The sequence below is a fragment of the Lissotriton helveticus genome, chromosome 11 (assembly GCF_964261635.1).
Source record: "Lissotriton helveticus chromosome 11, aLisHel1.1, whole genome shotgun sequence".
Lineage (NCBI taxonomy): Eukaryota > Metazoa > Chordata > Amphibia > Caudata > Salamandridae > Lissotriton > Lissotriton helveticus.
In genome coordinates, this window is record NC_136072.1 from 490979035 (window position 1) to 491004948 (window position 25914).

The window sequence follows — 25914 nt, forward strand, 5'->3', positions numbered from 1 at the left end:
TACTTGGTTACTACAGAAATGGCTATGGGGTGTTTTCTCCTCTTGGGGCTGGAAGATTTTGATGGGTGTGGTAGGAGTAGTGGGTATATTGCTGACTTGTTGCCTATGTGTTTATTGCCTTCCCCCTTGTTGCTCCATGTGTGCCAGTAATTTGCGACATGCTAAAAGACTGACCCGCCAGTATCCTGTTTCTAATGACATGGAGCTTTATGATGTTAACTGGTTGATGCTTATTGATGATGTTTTTGATTGATATGCTTTCCCCCGTCACTAGTATGATGTGTAAAGACCTTATCTTTCAGCTAATAAAGGCTACGCCCATATTAGCCACATAATGCTAAAAGGAGGGTCTGACAGGTTTAATTTTCCAATGCCCCGCCCACTTACATTTATTTCTTTTTTTATGAAAGTAAACGACATATATTTGGCTTTTCGCTCTAAAATGGATATCTCCCTGAACACCATTTGCAACACTGTTCCTCACTCTCCGCTATTGCAATTCACTGATCTGACGGATGATCAGAAAAAGGACATTATTTCATCCATTAAAACGGGTTCAGCGCTTGACCCATGCCCCTTCAAAGTCCTGCCTCCAGTAATGGATTCGCTCGTTACGGTAGTTACACAAGTATGTAATTCCATGTTTAGATCAGGAATCTACCCTGACATACTGAAAAAGACCCTCTTAAAACCATTGTTAAAAAAAATCAAATTTGGATAGGGACGAACTAAAAAACTACCAACCCATAGCCAGCCTCCCTTTTTTAGCAAAGGTAGCTGAAAAAGCCATGAACCAACAGCGTTCGCACTTTATTGAGGAACATCCTCAGCTGGATAGTACCCAATTTGGTTTCCGTAAATATCACGGGACGGAAACTGCACTAATCAAAGCAGCGGATGACAGAGTCATCCGAGACCAGGGAGGTACAGCTGTCCTGGTGCTGCTCGATCTATCTGCAGCCTTCGACACGGTCGATCACAAGATCTTGATCGACCGTGTCGGAAAAATGGGCATCCAACTGATGGCTAAAGATTTGTTGGCCTCATTTCTGGCCGGGAGGACCCAGATGGTTACTCTGGGATCTTTTTCAATCAGCTCAATTGTCTCTGCCGTGTGGGGTTCCTCAAGGCTCATCCCTAAGTCCGACTCTGTTTAACATCTATGTGTCGGACCAGGCTAAACTCATTAAAGCCCATGGGATGAGCCTAACCTCATACGCAGATGACACGCAGCTGGTTCTGGCTATAAACAGTGATGGAGACAAGGTGGCAAAACGTTTTCAAGGAGGTATGCTAGCAATTGGAGAGTGGATGGCCTCTAATTGTCTAAAGTTAAACTCCGAGAAAACGGAGGTGGTCATTTTTGGACCTCTCTCGCCAGGATGGTCCCCGGACTGGTGGCCTGCATCTTTCGGAGTTCCGCCTAAGCCAGTTTCCAAGGTGAGGAATTTGGGAGTGATATTTGATGATGGCCTTAATTTTATGGCCCATGCCAAGAAAACAGCAGCAACAGCCTGTCATAAACTAAAATTGATAAGGAAAATTATTTCTTTTTTACCTGACACAGCGGGAAAAACTTTGGTTGTTGCCTTAGTCCTATCTTCCCTGGATTACTGTAACGGCCTATTTGCAAATGTACAGATTCGGGTGATTAATAAAATGCAGACCATTCAGAACGCGGGGGCCAGACTTCTCTCTGGAACACCCAGATTTAAATCAGTCTCAGATACGATAATGAACTACCACTGGCTGCCGATTCGTAATCGAATCAAGTTCAAGACTTTATGTCTAGTTTATAAAGTATTACATAATCAAGGCCCGCGATTTCTCAGGGATCAGCTAATTCCTTACACTCCCTCTAGACAACTTTGTTCCACCACCCTGAACCAACTAGTGGTGCCACGGACAAAAACTGTTACTTGGGGTGATCGTCGATTTGTGGTCTCGGCCCCCAAGTTGTGGAACACTCTGCCACAACCTATCAGGACCAGCCCTTCACTCCTGCTTTTCCGGAAGCGGTTAAAGACCTGGCTTTTTAGCCAATAAATTTACAGTGATATTCCTTGAAGATGGCAGTTAGTCTAGCGCCGAGGCGCCTACGGGTATTTGTTCGCGCTTAATAAATTGCAAAAATAAATAAATACATTTATGAGTTAGCATAATGTGTCTAACTAATGATATATTCATTTATGCATTTACGTTTATATTCTCCATCTTATTATTCATTTATGTGTGTGATATTATTCACTTTTCTTAGCTTAGCTTGTGTGCCACCATTTTGGGATGTTTCTCTCTGCATGAGAGTCGCACTCGCTCATTTCCCCTCCCGTAGGAATAAGAAAAACCCTGGACGCAGCAGTTTTCGTTTCTTAGCTAACTGTGATCGAAACTAATAACAAAAACCCTAATCAGTAATGTTCTCATGCGCTGGAGATGCTGAGGCCCGGCTCTGCGGCCTTGGGCAGAGATAACCAAATGTTGCTATTGCAGGTGCAGATGCCTCTTGTATGAGGCCATTGTTCGCCCTCTCCGGGGTCCAGTACTTTTCCAGTATGGGCGTGTTTTACTCTGCTGTACCATGTTATAATGTATTGCTGTGATGATATGAGTCAGTCCTCTCGGCGCACTCCTAGGGGTGAGGTCGGACAGGGCCCTCTCATATGGGAGTTTGTGGCCTAATAAAATACTTTGTTTATTCTTCTCCTCTGTCCGGCTGACTTCTTACTTGGTAATTATCGGTGAGTGCGGTAAGTCACTCAGGTGGATTTGAGCCACGCTTATCAGGCCTTGACGACCTGGTAGAGGATATGATCCTAAACAGTCAACATTGTCAGATCACAGGAAGGCAATGAAAAGCCGGAACTACGCATGTCTGATCTCCCCGGTGCTTAGTGGTAGACAATGGCAGCGGACTTGTATGGGGCTCTAGACACTGGTGAATGCCCTGCCAGTCCTATATGAGATATTTGCAGCCTGGGGCGCCCCTCACATGCTTAAAACAGACAATGGACCCCCTTTCTCAGCAGCAGAATTTCACATGGGCTATCTAGGCTTACACCGGAGGAAAGTAAGGCACCTGTGGCCACAAGCCAATGGCATGATAGATCGCTTCATGGGCAACATCAAGAAGGCATTCCAGCGAGCAAAGCTAGTGCAGATTTCAATTGGTCAAACATTGTGCCACGTAATTCAGGAATATCACAACACCCCACACATGTCCACGGGTGGTATCCATCAGAACTGGTACTGGGAAGAAGCAGAACTCGTCTGCCTTAGCTGGAGGCCGAGGACTTGCCAGTGCATGGAGTCATCTCAATTTGGGACCAGCAAGCCCAGGGAAGGATGAAAAGGCAGGCGGACACACTGTGTCACACTACCACCTCCATGCTCAAGTTGGGAGACCTGGTCCTGCTATGTCAATGTAAAACACAAAAGTCGGACAGTCCTTTCTCTAGCCAGCCACTGAAAGTGACTGATGTAAAAGGGACAATGGTCACAGCAGTCACGGGACCATTTTCCATCACACAGAATAGCTCTCATTTCAAAGGATTTCAGATGGTAGATGAGGAGGAAGGAGAAGGAAGCACAGGCACCGAAATGTAACCACAGGAAGTGAAGGATCACCTCCAGAGGAAGAAGGAGCACTCAGTGATGAGGCAGAAGGAGAAGAGCCAGGCGGCGGGCGGCACTCTGGGAAGGAGAGTCCCCGCCCAGTGAGAGGTACTCAGAAGTCCAGATGACTCAATTGAGGAAATGTGATGCTTCAGTCAATGGAGTAGCTGTCGGGTGACACCAGTGACTATATATATTTTTTTTCATCTCTTTCTCACTCATTTGTTTTCTCTTTTTTCTTCCTTTCATCTCTGGGGAACATGTTATTTTGTCGATGGGGAGATGTCAAAGGGGCATTAGGACCATGAACAAACTGGTTACTACTGTGGACACCGGACAGCGCTTCTGGTCTAGGGCAGTGTGAGAGAGGAACGGACACTTTGCTCAGTGATGGGGATCAAGTGTGACATGCACAGGGGTATCCTGTATTGAAATAAAGAAGTCTTGCATTGTACCTGCTTGTGTCCGTATGGTGCTTCTCTGGGCATAGGCACGGGGCACAACTCATTTGGCACATTCCCGGTGAACATCAGTGAGCTTACTACACCCATATGCAGTTAGTAATAGTCAGGAACTGTGCAGAAAGGTAAAGCAGAAATACAGGACCACCAGCAAAGCTTGAAACAGTAGGACAAATATCTAAACTAAAAGGGACAACATTTTGGGACGGGCAACACATGTAAGTTATTAATGAAAGAACAAACAGCAGACCAAGGCCATGCACATCTTGTCCATAAGTACTAAAAATTCAAATATTAGTGCAATCTCTTCTCAACACCCGCCGTCCAGGGGTGTCAAATGAAAGCCAAAATAACCGGTTATTATGCCACACGTGGAATATCCTCCCGTTTTGACAACTATGTGTCACCTCACCACTGTCGAAGAAACCAGGAATATATTTTGATGCCATTTGTGATACCGGACCTTACTACGTTTATTATAACTGGAATGGTGAGATTCTTTACACATCAGATAAAGAGGGAGGTGCATTGCAGTGCTACATGTAGCATATGACAATTAGCTGCTTCTTTGAGAGATTTTACTGCACATACTACATTTTGAGGCTTGGATTCTTGTAATATAGGAGCCCTGACGAAGTTCCCTCTGGCAAAGTTTTGGGAACTAAACGCTTTGGCTGTGTGCCAGTTTTAAGAGATTTGCTGAATAAAAGGACTTAACTTTGGAATTATCCTTCAAGCTGCTTCCTTGACACCTTGACACCAGAAAGAGTGCACCTTCCAATTTTTGTTTTCAAGCACATGTAAGTTATATCAACAAACGCAAGGACTGATTTAGTCTTAGGATTAAAAAACACAAATACTCCCCAGAATCACCTTCCTGTTCGACCAACAGTTTTTTTTTTACTTTTTATTTTTTTATTTTTTTATTTTATGCAAGGAACAGAAGAGATACAAAAACAATAAGCCATGCAGTTACAATTACAATTACACCACCAGCAATGCAATATAATTATATAAGGATAATGATGAGAAGCAAACAAGAAAAAAAAAGAAAACAAGAAAAAGAAATAAAAACCAAAGACCTTTTGGCGACATAGGAACAATATTACACTCAGTCAATTATATCCATTCAGTTATAGGGGTCCATATTTTTAACCCTCTACTTCTCTAGCGAATACTCTTAGTTTTAAATAGAGCAACTTCAATGTTGTACATAGATAGTAACTGGGCCCTCCAAGAAAAGAATAACGGGGGATCTGGAGATATCCAATCCTTGGTGATACAGGCACGCAGAACAGCCATGCAAATAAAAAGAAAAGCAGCACGTGCTTCCGGTATAGTTAAGACATTTGAATCAATACCTAACATGACCAGCTCGGCAGATATGCGAATTGGGGGGCCAAGTATTTCTATCAAAAACTGTTGAATAGAGCTTAGTAAATCTGCAAATTTAGGACAAGAAAAGAACATATGTTGCGCATCGGCAGCATAACAGCCACATCTGCTGCAGCTAGACCCGGGTCCGGTACTCCATTTGGAGACTTTCCTGGGAGAGTAATATAAATCGTACAAAACCATATGATGTTGTGCCCGCATCCTCCTTGAAATCAAAACATCATTAGCCAAAAAAATAGAGGCATGAAGGTCAATTGTGGCTGCATCCAATTTAGTTCTACATTCATCTTGGCATTGCACTAAATCCTCTGGAAGTGTCGAGATTAGGTTTGAATAAAAAAAGCCAATGGGTAGTCCTTTTCCGACCCCATCTATCAATGGGAATGTTTTGAACAGTGCTGTATTGCCCCAACCGCCCATAATAGCTACGAATTTGTAAAAATCCTTCTGTACACCAAATTTGTATTGTATCTCTCTAAAAGACAGTGGTTGTAGATCTTGAAACAAGTCCCTTAGGTTGTGAATACCTAACAAGTACCAGTGCCTAGTTGTAGCATCTCGAAAAATACTAGGAAAGATTCCCGCTGCATCAAAAGGAGTATAGAGATTAATTTGAGGAAGCCCTAGGTGACTCTTAATTTGCTCCAAATTGAGAATGCAGCGATCAAAACCTTAAACTTGTTTTTTTTATAATAACTAGGTTCAAGTATTTTCAACAGGCACCCGTTGGCCTCCTCTCCAATAGCAAATTTGTATATTGATGGGTCATGACATGATAATTTTGTTCAGTTACCAACAATTAAAGTTGAAATAAATTGCAAAACAGAAAATAGAAAATACGAAATACCCCATCCCCCACTGGATCTAGGCAGTGCCATTTTTTTGAGAGCCCTTCTATGCCGCTTATAGCCCCACAGGAACCTTGAAGAAATGTTTTCGAGTCTTTTAAGACAAGTTAATGGAAATTCTAATGGGACAGATCTGAGTAAATAGAGAAATTTGGGGAGAACAATCATTTTTAGAACATTTGATCTTCCATGTAATGATAAATGAAGATGATTAAGACGCTCTAAAGAATATTTAACTTTGTCTAAAACTGGATTAATGTTGATCTCAGGAATCTTACTAACTGGTGAGGTAATTCTGATCCCTAAATATGTTGCCTCTGTTATCACCGTGATATCTCTCGGACCATCAGCCCCAACGAACAGAATCTGAGTCTTATTTATATTTAGCTTGTACCCGGAGAAGTGGCCAAACTGCTTAGCCAAAACTTCTACAGTTAACAGAGCAGACGGGAGATCGGTGGTTATAATAACAATATCATCTGCATAGGCAAGGGCTCTATATTCAACCTCACAAATGCTAACTGGTTTAATATGTATACATTGTTAATTTCACCCAAAAAAATCAATATATAACGCAAATAATAAAGGTGACATAGGGCAACCTTGCCTTGTGCCACGTAAGATCGGAAAGAGGTCTGATTCTGCTCCTGCTAAATGAATAGATGCCTTTGGGGCCATGTACAAGGTTCTAATCGCCTGAAGGATTCGTGGCCCAAACCCCTTCAAACGTAGCACCTCCCACAGATAAGGCCAAGCAACCCTGTCGAATGCCTTCTCAGCATCCACCAGGGTCACGCATATAGGGGTTTTTGTCGCCTCTGCCCAATCCATTAAAGCAATGACTCGCCGCACATGATCGGTCGTATCCCGACCAGGGATAAAACCATGTTGTAGGTGTGAAACTAACGACGAGATCAAGGAGGAAAGCAGAGTAGCTAAGATTTTAGAATAGAGCTTGCTATCCGCATTAATTAACGATATTGGCCGGTATGAGGATCGCAGCAAAGAAGGTTTATATTTCTTTAAAAACACAGTGATTATTGAATTTTGCCAGGAAACCGGAGGTGATCCTCTTTGTGCAATAAGACACACCTCCAACAAATATTCCTTCAGAATTGCAAAGAAGGTTTGAAAAAAATTCCAAAGGAATCCCGTCAGGGCCAACCGCTTTCCCGACCGCTAAAGTTGAAATAGCCAATTCGAGTTCCTGTGCGGTATAATCCTCCTCTAGAATTTCCCTCTGTAGATCAGTAAGTTTAGGGATCTCTTGATCCCCCAGAAACTCAGCGAGCTCAGCTGCAGTGTCAGGGGAATCCTCGCTTAAGTAAATATCACTATAGAATTCCTTAAATGTACCCAAGATTTTATTGGGTTCAGAATGAATTAGACCATTTGCATCTTGTATAGCATCTATTTTGCTGGCCACTGCCTTCTGCCTTAGCCGTTTGGCTAATAGTCGTCTAGAATTTCCCCCAACCTCGTACATGTCCGAGCGGTGGATCGCTATTTGGGCAGCTAGTTTCTCTGCGTAGCACTCATATATTTTCATTTTTTGAACAGCAAGGTCACGCACCAGCTGCTCAAATTCTAGATTGGTGGGGTTAGTTTGCATCAACGCCAACTCTAAATCACGCAATTTGATCAATTCCTTGTCTTGTTTAGCCGTAATCTTGCGCTGCTTATTTAAAGAGAAGCTTAATGTTTCCCCACGGACTCCCGCATTGAAAGCATCCCAAACTGTGCCCACCGACGCGGAACCAGAGTTGAACTAAAAAAACTCTGGAATCCATTTGGCTGTAAGTTGTAGATAGGCCTGATCCACCAGTTGCTGTCGATCAAAAGTCCATGAGCTCCTATTAGAATAAGACAAAGTGTCTAATGCTAGTTCAAGAATAACTGGGTTGTGATCTGAGATAATTTTGGGAAAAATTTCGATTTTGGCGCTAGTTAGTAATTCTATAGGGGCAAACAAATAATCAATACGGACATGCTTTTGATGTGGGGCAGAAAAAAAGTAAAGCCCGGAGTACCTGAATTTTTTAGCCACCAGACATCGACCAACCCAAACTCGTTAATAATGCCCTTAGTGGGAGGAGGAGCCAAGCAGCGAACAAAGATGGCCGCATAAGCTCCCGGCTCCGCCGACCTCCGTCTGTTGCTTGACGATCCTGCCAGAAATCCTGATTTCACGCCCGACCCCCGTACGGATCAACTATTACTGAATCTGGCGGTGTGGTCCCGAGAACTTTACCACCCTGACTGACGGAGTTTTGTCGTGTGGAAGATCTCGGCCTAACTTCTCCTGTGAGCCGGGACCTCGAGTACTGGCCCTGCCGGGTTACAGTTCAACAACAACGGCCGTGGGACCCGGACAGGGTCCGGTCGCTCGACTTGAAGAGTATCCTGTCCCTAGTTTGGTGGAGTGCCTTCGGTTCGGTACACACTGCGGAGGTGTATATATCCTGTAAGTGGCTGTGAGGTCGGGGGTCCCTGTCCTGGCGGCTGGCGCCCACGCTGGGTTGGAGCCCCCGCCCGAGATGCCCTATCACTGCTTGAAAATGCACCTTCAGTCCCCGCCTGCCCTGCTCACGTTTCTGTCCCCGGAGGAACTGTGTACTCCGAGGGACACACAGATGGCTGGAATCGAGCAAGTGGAGGCGGTGCGGGGTAACAGCGAGCCGTCCTTGAGAACCGTAATGGCCGCCATTGGGGAGCTTCAATCATACACGGATGCCATTTTCTACAATACGATCGCTGGCAACATCGTAACTGAACGATCATGTACGGACCCTGATCTGTCTGGAGACTTTGGGCTAGCAGTTTTTCCCACGCTACCCGCGGAACCGGATGATCGAGACCCCACTTATGACAAAGCCTCGACACCATTGCCCAGACCACAGAGTGCTAGCGGACTTGTTGATCTGGAGAAATGCCCGCCAATATCGACGCAGCCGTCTAATGTGGTGTTCACGGAACTGCCCCTCCCTGGGACTACTGATAACAAGACTCGACGGATGCTGATCTCTTTTTTCGCCCGAGTGGTTCTTTCATGGCGGTGGAGATCGGGATACTCGAACATTTGGCTGACAAAGGCGAGTGTCATGGCAGCGGATGACTGCGGAGGACTGGGGAGTTTGTTCGGGCTCATAATACCGGTTCATGAACTGCCTAGGATTTTGGTTTCTCCTGGAGTTGTGATGGTACCGTTTGATAGACTCCGTACGAAAAATCGCAGGGGTCAAGGGTGAGACTGTTGGCCTGGTTTTGATTTAAGGGGTGTGTGAAGGACGAGGGATCCGCCGTTTTATTGATAGCGGGAGGTGGGACGGTGTAAGACGTCTTCCCTGTGTGATATTGTTCATAACTTTGAGTGTTGGCTGGCTTCAAGACTAGGGTTGTGCGTTTCAGACGGGGGATAGTGAGAACGGGGGCATGTGTGATATTCTTCTCCTCCTCTACTTTTCTGTTCTTTTCCTTTCTTTTATAACTCTATATTCTTACTATATTTCGGGTTTTGGATACTGGGGGACAGGCCCGCTGCTAGGGGGGTAGGCCGTAGCCATCTGCAGGGGTGCAGGGTGGGGGGTTGGGGGGAGGGGTTTTATTTTATTTTTTTCCGTTCTTTGTTTCTATGGCCTTTTTTCTTCTCGTTTTTCTGGCTTTCCTTTTACTTTCTCTTTTTCTGGGATTGGGATCAGTGAATCTGGTTAATTTTTTGGAATCTCATGGATATGTCGTAACCCGTGCCTCTACATTTACTGTGTCATCGACATCAATGGGCGGGCGCTTGCCTGGTGAACATAGTGACGGTATACATGCTTATATTGATTTGCTCGTTTAATTGAATTTCTTTACAGTGTTGGACTCGCTTACTTGACCCGCTCATTCGATGATTATGTTCTAAAATTTGGCGCCTGATCCCTCCCCCTTTCTTTCCTATTTATCTATTTCATATGTGAATTTCATTCGTCTTATTCGAACCTATCCTGATTTTAAAACATAAATTAAACCTCATGTATCCGGTACTATGATCCGTGTGTGCCGAAAAGTTTGTGCTTCTATTGTGCTGCCGTGCCTTCGGGATGTTCGGCTGAATAGCTGTGTACACTTTTTGCATAAATAAAGGTTTTCCCCAAAAAAATAAAAAAAAAATAAAAAAAAATAATGCCCTTAGTGGCTTTAAAGACCTTGTGCTTTCTACCAACGTAGCAGCTATTATTGCGAATATCAAAATCTTGAGGAAGATGCAAATTAAAATCTCCACAAATCACAAGAGGAGAGGGCCATAAAGCAAGCTCGATACTAATATCATTAAGAATTTGCGGGTCATCTAAGTTAGGACCATATATAGAACATAGAGTAATTGGAAAGTTATTGACCCTCAGTTCAACGATAGCCCATCGTCCATGCTGGTCCGCTTTAGCACGTTTACACTCTCCCCAGCCAATTTGTTTTTAAATTGCTACCCCTCCCGTGGTAGAAACCTGTCGAGTACAGGCCACAAGTTCAAAACCCAGATCTTTCAAGCAGGCCCTATTGTTCCAAACAATATGTGTTTCTTGAACACAGAGTTGAATACTTTCATAATTATAAGTAAGAACCCAGTATACACTGAAACCCGCGGATCTTGCACCATATACAAAATGTAAGAATGTAAAGCACCTAAAATAAAAACACATTCTTGCGTCACTGAGTGAATTGCACGTTACATTTTGTGAAGTTTCTGTGACTGGCTAGGATGAGAATAGCCCCTTCCAAAAAGGGCCTTTCTTTTGAAAGCCTGTGCGGATTATTTTCACCCGCTTTTTGTGTTATATATTTTGCAAACTTAACTTAAGATCATAAACTTGGGAATCTTCAAAAAAACTTTGGAAAGTTTCTGGACTTGATATGCAGCAACACTGCCCAACCTCACTGGGAATCTGATGGTAAAAAATACTGAAGCTGTTGGTATGACTGATGTGTTCTAAGAGGAGGTATGTCGCTTCATGGCATGGAGGCTCGGAATAGCAATTGGAAGCAAGACACATCCCTTGTGTTGAAGGTGAGAGAGGAGTGCCAGAGATAAAACTTGTTTTGTCTACTGAACTAATACATTTTGCACTGTTCCTGGTTTAAGTCACACTGTACTGCAGAGAGCACCCTGACCACGTGTAAGTATTAAATGATAAGGCCTGTTTTTTTCAAATATACCATCAATGTAAACTTCCACCTTACTATTGTCTAACATTTTACATAAAGATGAGTAGAAAAAAATCAATTTTCGAGGTTACTGTGAGGAACTTACTTTAAGTCTGAGAGTGTCACGCTGGGATTTAATGGTGACTGGAAGTTGGAGAGTGCGTTTCGGTACACACTTTGCTTTATACAGGAATGCATGACCTCTTTTCCCTTGGCTCGATTTAACTTTGCCACATTCAGTTTAATTAGATCATTGAGAGTTTTCATCTTATTGAGGGCTTCAACCTGAAATCATCAGAATAACAAGTTTTACAGCTTTTTGAAATCAAACAATACTTTGGTGCATAAAAACAATTACAAAATATAGACTATTACGGAAGGATCAGCTATCTACATTTATACATTTTGAGAAGGAAGTTTTTTGCATTGACTGTACTTAAATACATACTTCACCTCATTCAATTTCCAGACCTTCACAGTTTTTCTTAATTGCTCTTTATGGAAGATTTTATATACCAGGAAAGACAGCAATTAGGACCATTTATATAATGAATACAGGACCCAGCTGTTCATACAATTCGAAACTTAAAACACAGTAAGTTGGGTCACAGGAAGCACTGTCTGCAAGATTAATACGGACAGGAGGGTCTAACGGTGTAAAGAGGTTAAGCAATGGGCTGTTGTCGAGCATGGTGCATATTTGTCGGGAAGTGGACAACACGTCATTGGAAGCAAATGAGTGAGGGAGACCACTCTATAGAGAGGGCGCAGCCAAATCGCAGGACTCTGCTTGGTCTGTGAAGAAGAGGGACCTACCCTCGTAGGTGATCCAGAGCCTGGCTGGGAACAACAGGGCATACTTCAGTCCAATATCACTGAGTTTACATGTCACCCTGAAGAACAGGCTTCCTGCTTCTAAACGGCAAGGATGTAATCCGAGAAAATTAGAACTTTACTGTTGTCCACCCGAAAGTGGCAGACTGTATGGCCGCTCGGAGGATGACGTCTCTATCACGGAAGTGTAGGAGTTTAGCCACCACAGCCTAATTGGGGCCCATGGGGATAGCATAATCCCCAGAACCCAGTGTGCCCGCACCAATGAAAAAGAAGTGGATGGGGTGCGCCTTAGTTCTACCCCTCCAGATAAGTTACCATATCCTGCCTAGCAACACCCTAATCAGACCCACTAAGCAAATGTTGCAGTGGCGTGCCTAGCCCTACATGTCCTCCACCCTGCCTTCCAGGATGAAAAGTCTGGGGCTGCAGCTGGCGCAGCAAAGACTCTGCTTGGGTCAGCCTCTTGTCGAGTTTCTTTTGATCTTCAAGAAGTGGGCCTACTTTTCCGCCCATTGCATTTATCTTGACTGCAATTGAGGTTCTTGAGGAGTTCACTGCCTCCAGGATTTGGGAAATTCCACCGGAAGCAGAGGCCACCGGTTGTGACCTGGGTGTACTGTCCGATGCATAAGAGAAGATATTTAAAGTCTGAGTACCTACGTCTGGGAGTGGCGTAGTGGCTGGTGGCAGTTGGATCGTTTTTTTGTTTCCCATCGCTGGCTCAAGGTCTTGAGGCAGTTCAGAATGGAGCTGTCCAGGACTACAGGGGGTCAGCCGCTCACCTATCCTTAACAGTCAGCAGAAGGCCTGCTTACCCACTAGACATGGTGAGGCAGTACAAGCAGCTGCCCACTGTGGGGGACGGCACCAAGGGTGTGGGGTGCCCAACTGCAGCCGTCTTCTGTGTAACAGGCAGGAACATGTGGTAGGCTGTGCCAGTTCAGAGGGGTGGGGGGAGGGGAGGGGGGACAGCCCCTGCCCCTTCCAGACAGGAACACATACAGCCCACATCACGGGCCCAGACCACCCTGGTACGCCCCCCTCAGTGTTTTAGTGAGGAGACAGCCCAGCAGTTGCTGCATCCATCCTCCCTCTGGCATGCAGGAAGAGGGGTAAGGCGCCCTCAGTTTCAAACCTCCCCCGCCATGCCTAAGCCTCTAAATAGTTCATGTGGCCCAACCTGGGCCCTCAAGGGACTGTGCTGCACCTTGGCCAAACCCAATGACAGGTACTACTTGGGGGAGGCGGGGCTTCTACACTTACATTGGACATAGTTGGTTCCCCGCTGTACTGTTTGTGGCCCCCCCAGAGAGCCAGTGCTGCTCTCCTGATGTGGTGAACCTCAACCTTGGCCGGTTCTGCGGCCTGCAATACGCTGCAGCTCAGCAAGGATACAGCCCACCGTCACCGGGGGTTATAGATGCTTGGAGTGTATTGGTTACGTTAAGGTTGTTACCTACTTTTAATTAAGAGTGATATTCAGTGAAATGGTTGCTTGACTGATACGCCTGTATGCTTTTAACTGGTAATAAACTTAAACTAAAAACATGAACTTTGAAGATGGCGGTCGTAGCTTAAAGAGCTCCACCGGGCCCACCACTGCTTGGATGAAAGAGGATAGGAGCAGTGGGCCAGCGGAGCTCTTTAAGCTACGACCACCATCGTAAATTCTTCTTACTCATGTGCAATTTGGGAGGACAAAGCGTCAGGACTTTAAGTAGGCCGGGTCCTGCCGGTGATTAGCACGGGCAGTTCTAAAAATGCAGGGCCTAAAACAGGGCTGGCTCCCTATTTGTGCCCTCACCCTCATGGTGAAAAAACACCCACTAACTCTTTAGCAGTACCACCCTTCACAGGTAACCTCAAAGAGACTTGTTACAGTTCTTTTACAGTCTTGTAATTTTAGAGCTGACTCATCTTCAATATTCTATACAACAAAGCCATAGTTGGTGCTTATTTATCTTACACAACCAACCACCATTGACTTGTTGTATATGGAATGTTACTTGTTTCTTTATATAGCTGGATTTAATGGCAGAAACAGCAAAATACAAGTCTGATGGCCAAAGCATAGATTTTTAGCTTGCGTGTTTCTAAGTCACGCCCTTAATTGCTTTGGCCACGCCCATTTGAGAGACCTCAACTTTTTAAATTCTACTTATAGCCCTTACAAGCATATAAGGTCGAATTAGTTGGCCTGTTTTGAACTGAATTGGAGCTCTCTGTCAGGTCATGAAAATATGGCAACTAGCCTGCGATTGATTGTTCACGCAAGAAACAGGCAAACCTCATCTGGAGAATACGAAGAAAATCCTACTCTCTGTGATCTTAAAAAAGCCTCTACTCAAACCTTTGGGCTTGGCCGCCAACAATTCACACATTCAGGTAAATATTTCCAAAATGTGGCTAGAGCTCACTTACGGAGAACGAAATCTTGCCATCAAATAATACAGATTTCAGGAAACGTGTGAAGTTGGTGCCTGAAGAATGATGTGAGACCTGTTTGAGTGAGCCAACATCATTGTAACTTGAGAGATCCCAATATCAGCTAAAGATCTGGGCATGAAACCCTTTAGCCACAGAGTTTCTTGTGTTGAGCAGACAGTCCATAAGAGAAAGATGAAACACGACTCAATGAAGGGTGTCACAGTGCCAAAAAGGGTTTTAAGTCGAATAGTGACTCTGACTTTTGCCCCCTTTGCTAGTTTATGCAGGGCACGATGCAAGGGGCTTTAGCCTTCGCAGAGGTTCCACAGGGAGCTCAAAATAAGGTTGGAGGCGTTTTGGAGAATTCTAGGCACGAGCTCTGTTCTTTGCAGAAATATGTGCCACAATCTTAAATAACCAGTTCACGGAGGGATTGAAAGCCACTAGCCAAACTCTACACTGATTTCAGGTGTAGTGCAGCGACAGAATTACACACATGCATGGGAAGTGTTTTAATGGTACAAAATATGCGTCATGACACTAAAGAATAGAGACTACACAAACACTCAAAACCAAAGATTCTAATCAAGAAATAATGACTTCCCTCGAGGACATGCTTTAAAAAAAAAAAAACCAGTTAAAGCCACATTAAACATGTGAAAAGGCAAATCCCAAACGAAATGTCAATCAACTGGAATGCAGAAACTTCTGCTCTTAGCAGATCATTTGTATATGAGGAAACCTTAAGTCAATCTGGAGGGCGACGGGTTATAAATATATATCTGAAAGTTGGCACGTGAGAGCTGAACCCATCAGACAGGATGCTGAGGAAACCATATGCAGTGTGATTATAAAGCAGAGGTCAGCATCTGTCAAAGCCAAAGCCCATTTACGTTTCCTCAATTTCAGGAGCTGGGCAAGTAAGAGGCAGGAGTGAACAAATTGGAGTGAACAAATTGGAGCCCACGCTGTACAAACAGGAACTTTTTGAAGTATTTCTACTTTGAATTTCTTCCGTGTTTGTACAGTTGGGAATTTGCGTGCTCCTTCTTTGATTGTGCTGACATTTGCTTCCTGAAAAGTGAAAAGAAAACGTTACTTTGTTGACCTTGCACCCATTGTTAGCGCAGCATTTCGCCACCTCAACTTGTTTCTTCTATTTTGACAATGGCTATGAAAACAAGCATTTAAAGTAATTTCTTCACAACGTCTGCTCGAGAATAATTTCAGGTTCGTTTAATTGGTGTAAGCAGAATGAGTGTTCAAAATATCACAGTATGGAGTATCGGCAGTCAATGTTCCAAATGTTCAGCAAATGTCACAAGGCAAGCAGGGGCTGCTAGCCTCAGGCGTGGAGGCTGGAGTTGTTTGCCTCCGACTTCTCGGTGGTCCGTCATAAAATGGCTCTGCAAACCGGGCCAAGTACAACCCCTTCCACACTTGGCTCTCAGTGGCAGTGATGGCAAGCAGTCACAGGCTTCTCAGGGAGGTTAGTGTGGATGTATAAACAATAAGTGATCGCCCAGCCCAGTGCTTTTCGGTGCAAGAAAAGCACTTTAATTAATTTACTCTAAAACGTCTATACATTACAATATGCAGGTACTCGGAGTCTTTGGCACAGGGCCGGTGTACCGCAGGCACGGGTGCCCCCAATGTTCCCCCTCCGCCTCTCTCCATCCTCCATCAGTACAGCAAATCTGGTGTGGGTCTCAGGCATAGGCATAATGCTCCTCCCTCTTAGGCAGAATTGTGCTCTCAAACGTGCATCTTAGTGGTAGGCCTCGGAGCATTGTTCCTATATAAGGGAGAGGTGTGGCGCCGCGGCCAGGGTGACTGACGCTGGAATCTGGGGAGTACAGTTTGATCCCTGGCGCGGGCGGCAGATTAGCCCAGCAATATCTGACTCTGGGCAATAGCTGGGTTAATCTTCCTGATGGTCCCCAGCGCCTGTAGACCCTTATGGGTGATTGTTCGCGCTTTACAAATGTGGATATTATTATTATTATTATTCCTCTTCTGGGCATTGGCCCCTAGGGGTTGAGGGGTGTGGAGTCTGAGACAGTCTGGGGAGAGTTGGCAGCTCGGCTAGGCAGAACTATTGGGGTGAAGGTGGTGATGCAGTCTGGTTACCAGCTGGTCGGCTTCTAGGTACTTTACACTCCCAGCTGCAGCAACAGTAGTCTGTTCGGGTGCACTTACGGTCCACACCTCGGATAGCTGCGCTCAGGATCGCAATGACCGTTCACTCGGGCACAGAGTGAGCAAGTGTCAATGCAGCAGCATAAGTTGTGGTGGCATAGCCCACTCGGGCAAACTTGGGCAAATGCCATGTGTTTGGCAACAGTCAATTCCATAGCAGAGAGGACTGGTTGGACACACTTCGGGCAAAGGCCTGGGGCTGAGAAGGAAGAGGGTCTGTTCAGGCACACCGAAACTTGCTCGAAGACCAGCAGCTGGCACGTTTTGTCAGAGTGATCTGCTTGGGCACAATTTGGCAAGTGCTGTGGTTCTTCTGCTTCAGTGAGGGAGATTGTCAACAAGTCAGAAGTACATCAGTCAAGCTCTGGGGTGTTAATGGTGGATTGACTATCAATTCCGGGTTTAACTACTCTTGTCCATACTGGTAGTCTAGCTCTTGCGGGATTGGTTTTCTCCTTCCTGCTTCTCTCAGGCAGCGTACTTCCAAGTATTCAAGACATGGAGATATTTCCTTTTTTAGATCAGATTTCAGAGGAGGTCTCCTCACCTCTGGGTAGCTGGCTGCCAGTCAGAAACTACTAGATCTAGTGGCACAGAAGTTCTCTGGGACCTTGATGGAGAACCCTCTTCTGCGTCAGAGATAACTTGAAACTGGAGCAAATTGCTCAATGAGATCCATTTTTATAAAAGTACAGGAGATATGTATTCTGTCTGCAGTCTCAGAACCTGTTTATGTCAGGTCTCCTTTCACGTGTCCTTCTCAGGTTAACTTCCAGACTCCTCATTTGTGTAGAGTGATGCTCCTCCAACAGGGTAATTTCAAGGCTGGAGCACCCACAAAAGATACACAAAGAGATGAGGGCTTTCTGCATCTGGCTTTCAACAACCACACCAACAGTAATCTGAAAGCAAGACAAAATGCTGGCCTCATCTAAAGGACTCTTCACACTGAACAGAGACTGCAGTCCCTCCCTTCACGCCCACCATCTACAAATGGCAGCCTGCTTGAAGACTAATCTGCAGCAATAGGACCTTATTGAACTACTAAAAGGGGGCCTGCCTCCTCTTTCCCCACTTCAGTGTTTAGGTCCACTTCCTTCAGTCTCAGGAACATGAGCAATACGCTTCCACTATCCTGGAAAATGACCTTGTCTCCATCTCGTGCACATGAGCAGGCCTAGGGCTTCCGCAATTAAAGTAACATGCTGACTACACTCTGGTTCACTGAGACACCTAGTATGCCTGTATCACACAGACTATGCACATACACCCAGGCACAAGTGGTAGGACGTTCTCATAAGGATTGGAGTACGCTTGTAACAGAAGAACCTCACACCGTTGGGACAGTAGGCCATCACTCCTGTGTCCAAGGTAAATCGATCTGGTTACAAATATAGAATCGCTAAAAGGTGATACAATGACATTAGCATTGTACATGGTATAATCCATAATAGGGGTGGAAGTCCACTGCCAATAGTGAGAGTGTGCTTAGCATGCACCTCCAGATCAAATATCCCACTCACGTCAAAGGAGAGGACTAGGCTTTCTCCCACATGCTAGATTAAAATCAGCCTGGGGCCCAAAAAAATTTAAAAAACAGGATACCGGAAGCTGGACACTCTGAGCAAGAGGCATGGCTGTACGCTGAGAAGGTGACATTCCTATACAAACGAGCACAGAGGATGGCAGGGCAACAGCTTTAACCCCTATACAACCACATCCTGCTTTTTAAACATTCTCAAACCGACAGAATTTAGCGACAACTACTGTCATTCTCACACCAAAAATAGCTTCTGAAGGCACCTTGCCACATTTGATGTATTAATGTGCTTTTTTCTAAGAGACCTTTACAACTTGCAAAGTACACTGACGGATGCAAGAATTCAATTAGAACACAATCACACTGTGTGTGTGATATTGCTTTTAGCAAGTATTCAACAGGCAGATGATGCCTTAACTGCTCAGAATCAAAAGAAGCTTCTCCACGCCCTTTACTCTATGTAGGTACTATTTTGGAGAATGGACAACTTCGAAATTATGAATCCTTTCTTCCTGATGAGTGGCATTCCACTAAGCTAAGATGGCAGGCAGCTGTATTTCCTACCTGAGAAGACTCCAACATGTAATGTAGCCCAAGTGCTACTAGTATCCTCCCCAAATTGCCAATAAATAGCTCACATAGTAGAGTTCAGCCTAGTACCAGGTTTAGAGCTGAGCTGAGCCACAAAAGGCAATAATACTCCGTTTTGGACCCTGAGACTACCACCCAGCCAAACCAACAACAGGTGTCATGCTTACATACTGTGACTGAAAGTATGGGTCAGGAACCTAATCAATCCCCCTGCAACAGAGCCACATGGTTATGCAGTGCATGTTTTTGAAAGGAAAAGTCAGCAAGCAAATATGGGGAGGGCAAGAACAATGCTAGAGCTGAGCGGATTAAGTGTGGGACTTGTGGTGTTACAGTAAGAGTGTGTAAACCAGCGTGGAAGGATCCGAATAGCAGAGTAGAGAGGGGTACTAACTGGAATAAAAGACAAAGGCATCATTTGCTATTGAGTGACAGAAGTGCAAGCATGTGTGATCAAGCACATTCATATGCTCCAATGAGCATATATGCCTGGTGATGTGCATGCGAGTGCCTGGTGCAGTCTACCTTTCTTGCAATATCTTTCTTTAAAAGACATCCTTGACATCTGGAGAAATCAACTGCAAATAGTTCTCACCATCTTGCATATAGCGGTAACTTCTGGCTCAGTGGTAGCCATATACAACATAATGGTGGTCCTGGCATTTTAGTATTCCTACTTAACATGTTCGGCTTCCCTGACCTAACCATACCCTTAGGCTCATACACTGGTCCCCTTACCTGACATAGAGCATCATTCACCCTAGGGTGCCCTCTCATGGCATAAAAGTAGCTGTCTAGACATAATGATGGCCAGCCGTGAGACACTGGGTGTATCCTTGGTATTATGGGGTCAGCCCTTCCATTACGGTGGTCATTCTTGGCATACTGAGGGCATCCTTAATATTATGATGGCCATCCTTGGCATTTAATCACAATACATGGGCATGTGAGAAAAAGTTGCCTACGGGAGGCAGTGATTGTGGGCCATGAAACACACAAAAGATAATGAAGAGTCTAACCAAAGGCAATTGCTAGGGCTAGCCTTCCAACCCACGGTTCTTAAGCCCACCATGCCACCTCAGATTATACCCAGCTGTAAGCACATCAGCCTTGACCAGTGGCGGCCAACACTATGAAGAGTTGGTGAGTGGGTGGAGGGGGCGCATAGGGGTTAATAAAATAAAAAAAACTTCTCTGAAACTGCCGGCCACATCGCTCCTCTGTTTTCTGTTGCTTCCTGGTCCCAGCAGACACTGGGACAGAAGCAGAGACTCCCTGTGCAATACACAGACTGCTCTCATGCTATGAGAGCAGATAGCAGCACGGGGATTGGCTTGAGCGTGCTGGTTTAACGCTCCGCTCAGGACAGGGAGTCTGTGTTGTTATATACAGCCCAGCTGGAGAAACGTAACTGCACATGTGTATTAGGATGGCCTGAGTCAGCAGGCCAGACACACATGCACACTTATAAGTGCACAACCCAGTCCTCCTCCAACGGCCTTGGCCCGCCCCTCCCTGCACACGCTGCCTCAGAGGCGGCAAATGAAAAATAAAACTATTATAGTACATCGTTTTATTTTTCACCTGCTGGCTCTGAGCCAGTCGGGCAATTCTCCTCCGCCATTGTGGAGGAGCTCCCCTGGCCTTGACCCTGGTCCAATAGGAAAAGTCTAACCCGAACTGGCTAGTCAGGTCCTCTCTGAACTGAAACAAAAGCAACTCAAGACCAGTTTCGCAGATTGAGGCTCTTCTGTCGGGTGTAGCTTGGTTCTAGTGGCACAATGAGCACAATGAGCAAGGTACCCACATCTGGGCATACCCGTGGCCACTTGGGGCGCTACATCAAACACAGAAAAGGTGAAGGAAGGATGCTTGCAATAAAAATAACCACTGACAATCGCTCGGGTAGCAGTCCTTCCATCACCTTTTATGTGTTTGATGTATCACCCTAAGTGGCAAGGGTATGCCCAGACTTTGGGCCAGTGTTCACTGTGCCACTGGAAACAAGCTATGCCTGGCTGAAAAGTCCTTACCAGGGTAAAATTGGTTCCAAGATGCTTGTGTTCTGGTTCAGTGAGGACCTGGCCTGGCACTTGAGGCTGAACTGTTGCCTTGAGGAGCAGGGTCAAGGCATATTGCATTTGGCTGGGTGCCAACTGAGGTGGCATGGTGCGCAAAGGTATAATAGGTTGGGATACTACCCCGAATGATTGCCAGTGGCTAGACAGATTGCAAGCATTCCTCCCATCACCTTTTGTGTGAGTGATTGTGGACTACACATGTATTTACTAGGGGTGGGTGGAATTTGCATAGCCGCCCTACGCAAACTTCCGCGAAATGGTAAAAAATCTCTGCGAGCACGCAAAAAGTTTCGCGAACACGCGGAATTGCTTGTTCCACCCATTTGCGATGCTTTTTTTCCTGTTCGCGAACACTGTTTGCGTGGTCGGGGAGAAATATCTTACGAACATGCATTTTGGAAGCGAGAAAAAGCAAAAAATTCCGCGAAGCTGCAGATTTTTTGGCAATTCAGCTTTCTCCGCAGAATGCAAAATTACCCAAATTCCGCACACTCTGCGAGCGGAACGGAATTTACCGCCCAGGTCTAGTATTTAATAAAAAAAGAATAATTGGCATGTGTTTAGAAAATTACAAGCTTTCTTTGTTCACCCAAAGTAAAAAGGCTGCATCTGCCAGAAAAATCTGTGTATTTACATGAACCAATAAGTTGAAGTTCGGTGACAAAAATACTGAAATCCACAGTTTTAATGACCACTCATGTTGATTTGGAAATAATTATTGTTATATTACTTCGTAGGTGACACAGGACATGTACTGTCATAGTTGTTGTTTCACCTCTATTGCGAAGGCATTTCACTTGGATAACATCATTCTGAAATGGCTTGCAACTGCCTGATGCACTGGAGTGGTCATATTTTAATCCTGTATGGGGTGGTCAGCATCTTAACCATCTGATGTCACTACTGTAGCAAGTGGTAATATTTTCTAACGTTTCAGGATCAAATTCACTGATCAGAATCCGGTCTCATTATAGAAAAAGTTAGAGACTCCTTTCCTAGCCATATAAGGAAGACTAGAAGTACTTCAGAAAATAAACCCCAAAGAAATGACTTAATATACAACTTCAAAATGCAGTCTGTTTTTTGGGTCGGGCATTGGACACCACAAGGCTGTCCTCAAGGTACTCATTTAATGGTCACTGTTGTGACCTATGTTTGTGTGTATGAGGCATCTAGTGATCCTCAGAAGACTGCTTACAAGTATTACGTAATCTGGTGGGTGTGGCTGAAGTCAGTGATGCATTGCGTTCAATTAACGGTTGTATGCTGAAAAATGAAGATATGCAAACCAAAGCTCCATGTGTGGCATGGTCTGTTACATGCTCCCAGGGGTGTGGAGGACGCTACAACTGGCGACCAGATAGGGGATACGTGACTCCAAAGAACAAGATTAGCAGTAGAGCACATGACTATGTAGGGATCTTGTGAGATTAATACCCTATCCTGAACTAATGTAATCAGTATTCTAAGAGGCTGACGACAGACCGTTCCTTACACAATAACAAGGCCCAGACGTTATGTGTAGCAATTAATTGATGTGTTATCACTTCCTCTTTGTACACTCCATAACCAAAAGTATTTGGTCCAATGCAAATGATTCAGCCAAAAGCAAAATAAAAATGTCCGTTTAATGATGATACAGATGATGCAGCTGAGTGATTTATTTCTCCTGATACAATGATAACACAATGGTTATTCCAGGACAGATGATTCAACGGACACGTCTCGTCCACTCTTTGGACTTTCTCGAGGCTATTCCTGGGAGAATGTCATATCCCAGGCTTAGTAAAATAAAGACAATAAACACGTCTTCAGAACGGCGAAACAAGAATTATATTGAAGAAACCAGTCTCATTGTAACAGATAGGCCACTTCGAGAACCAGAACGTCTCTTAGAACTTAAGGCTAGACAGAGAGGACTGTGGTGTGAGGGCGTTTTATGCAGATGCATGCTGTGACTTAACAAGGTCAAAGACTGTAGAGATTAATAGTATTTAGGAAAAGTAAAGTCTAGTTGAACTACTCGAGAGAATGAAGCACCTTTATACGACTTGGAGATTATATGGTTCTCAAATTGCCCCATCTGTTACAATATGAGCTTCTTCCAAAGGTTATTTTATGCCATAATTGAGTGACAATGAGGAAGACGTGTGCATGTAGGATTGGCTGCTTGCAAAGAGAAACATGAATCTAAAAAGAATAGCCACACAAAGCAACAACGTTAGTTTGAATACCATGTTTCACACTGTCAAAAACAAAGGTGTACAACTGGGCAGCTTCTATGCCCTTTCAGAGTCAAAGATTCTTTGTAGAGGCCATGTGGAAGACGAAAACGACGGTGCAACACCAATTCATGTCCTCAAAGGTACGTTGTCAAGTACATGCTTATTAGGTTTTGATACTGCTGCTGACATGGGACTGATCTCTATTAAATAAAACTTCAATGCCCATTCGGAAATAATGAATCAATGCCTGGCATGGTTTCATGGACTAAGGAAACTTTAGACATTGAATGTGCAGCTTCGCATTGATGATGCCATTCCCCTATTGCACAGCTAATCCGTTAAATTGCTTTTCACTTATAGGTAGCAGTTGAGAAAGGTCTATAAACACTGTTAAAGCATGCCATCATCAAGCGCACCAATGGTCTGCTGCTGTTGGTTTCACCCATTGTGGTGGTGCCAAAAATGACAGTGGAGGCTCAGTGCACATTTGTGTTGATATGAGACAAGTCAACAAAGCAATCAAAAGAGAGACATCCAGGTCCGCACATTGCAGACATGGTCATATAGCTGAAAGGTGCCAAAGTTTTCTCCAGCCCTGAATTGAACAAAGGCTCACCAACAACTTGAACTGGAAGAAAACTGTAGGTACATCACTAATATTCAACTCATGTTTGATTGTTCAGATACAAGAGACTCAGTTGTGGTGTGTCGTCAGCTGCAGAAATCTTTAAAGAGGTCATTCACCGAATGATTCAGCCTACAGTGTTGACAATTGGTGTTTGGGGCTACACAAAAGGAACAAGATAGAGGATTCACACAAGTATGCAGTCTGCTTGATGATGCAGACAAGTGTGAGTTTCACAAAAACAGACTTAAATTCTTTGGGCATATTTTCTCTGAAAAGGGATTGATTCCTGACCCTGACCCTGAAAGGTAGAAACATGGTTGTCTACTTGCCCTCCAAGAGGATGTGACCATGCTGTGAACCTTTTGTACCACTTTGTTCACCATAAGTTGGCAGGGGCCACAGGATTCAAGCAAGCCGGGATGAAGATGGCTGTAATGCCAGAAACCGGTCCTCGGAAGCTTGTTTCCGGTCCAGGGAAGGCATGGCTTGGCAGTTCGGGCTGGACTGTTCCCATGAGGCACAGGGTCAGACTGATTTGCATATGGCCATGTCTGAACTGGGGTGGCAGAGTGGGCTAAAGAACGGTGATGGATTAAACCCAGATCTGTTGACTGGGTGTGAGTGTTTGATTGGTTCAGATGCTCACTTTGCCACTGGATTCAAGCAAGCCGGGCTAAAGACTGCTGTAATGCCAGAATTCGGTCCTCGGAAGCTTGTTTCCGGTCCAGGAAAGGCATGGCTTGGCAGTTCGGGCTGGACTGTTCCCATGAGGCACAGGGTCCGACTGATTTGCATATGGCCATGTCTGAACTGGGGTGGCAGAGTGGGCTAAAGAACGGTGATGGATTAAACCCAGATCTTTTGACTGGGTGTGAGTGTTTGATTGATTCAGATACTCCGTCCATCACCACCCCCTTTTGTACCACTTTGTGAACCTTTTTAAGCATGGCCGGCTACTGCTCCAGGTACATTTGTGATTTTGCCACTGTGAGTGCCCCTCTAAGAGAATTAACAAAGCGAGATGTTCCGTTTGAATGGTCATCCGAATATGACTGAAGCTTCAGAAAAAAAAAATATGCTCTTGAAAATGCAATTGAAATGGCTTACTTTGATCAGAAATTGCATACAGAGATTGTGGTAGATGCAAGCCGTGAGGTTGGGTGGGCTCCTTGCTTACCACAATGGACAGCCCGAAGCTCAGACACATTGTGGCCAATGCTAGCCAAAGTCTAGCTCAGACTGGACGTGCTAATTCACAACCTGAGAAAGAAGGCTTAGCTGTTGTATGGGTATGTGAACACCAGGTGTTTCTGTATGGAAAGCATTTCACCATTATCACGGATCATCAGGCGTTGCTCACCATTTTTTGAGATCCAAAACCTAAGATGCCCCTTCTCATTGAGAGGTTGAGTGTGTCTGCAGAAGTATGATTACACTATTGGGCACAAACCGCAGAAGAATCTAAACCCCACAATCTACTTTTCCTGAGTGCCGCTACAGCAGTATAACGTCCAAAGCGGCTGAGGCCTATATCAATTTCACAGTAAGGTCAAGTGAATCTACAGCTCTTTCAATTGAACAGATTCTGGCAGCTACTAACGCTTTTCATGCTCATGACGGCTTGGGGCCGTCATGAGCCACGGGCGGCGTGTGCTAATAGCGGCGTGGAGCAGTCAACTGCCGCTCCGCCCACGCTCTGTGGCACTAATTCCCCACCTGTGCGGGCGACTTAGTGAGTGGGCGGGGTCATGACGGCTCCACGCCATCATGAGCACACGCCGCCCGTGACTTATGACGGCGTGGAGCAGTCATGAGTAAGGGAGCGCCACGCCCACCCCCTAGCCCGCCTGTGCAGCAGCAGAATTCACGCCGCAGCGAAGAGGTTAATA

General features: G+C 45.0%; 1 protein-coding gene across 7 annotated transcripts in view; it reads right to left on the reverse strand.

Annotated features, from left to right (window-relative positions):
* PIK3CB (phosphatidylinositol-4,5-bisphosphate 3-kinase catalytic subunit beta) overlaps positions 1-25914 on the reverse strand; it is a 999444-nt gene that overhangs the window by 143844 nt on the left and 829686 nt on the right. For all 7 annotated transcript variants that reach the window (XM_078666107.1, XM_078666113.1, XM_078666108.1 and 4 more), the window contains one exon: positions 11604-11782. In XM_078666107.1, the coding sequence (XP_078522233.1) occupies positions 11604-11782 (179 nt within the window). The remainder of the gene's footprint in view (positions 1-11603; positions 11783-25914) is intronic.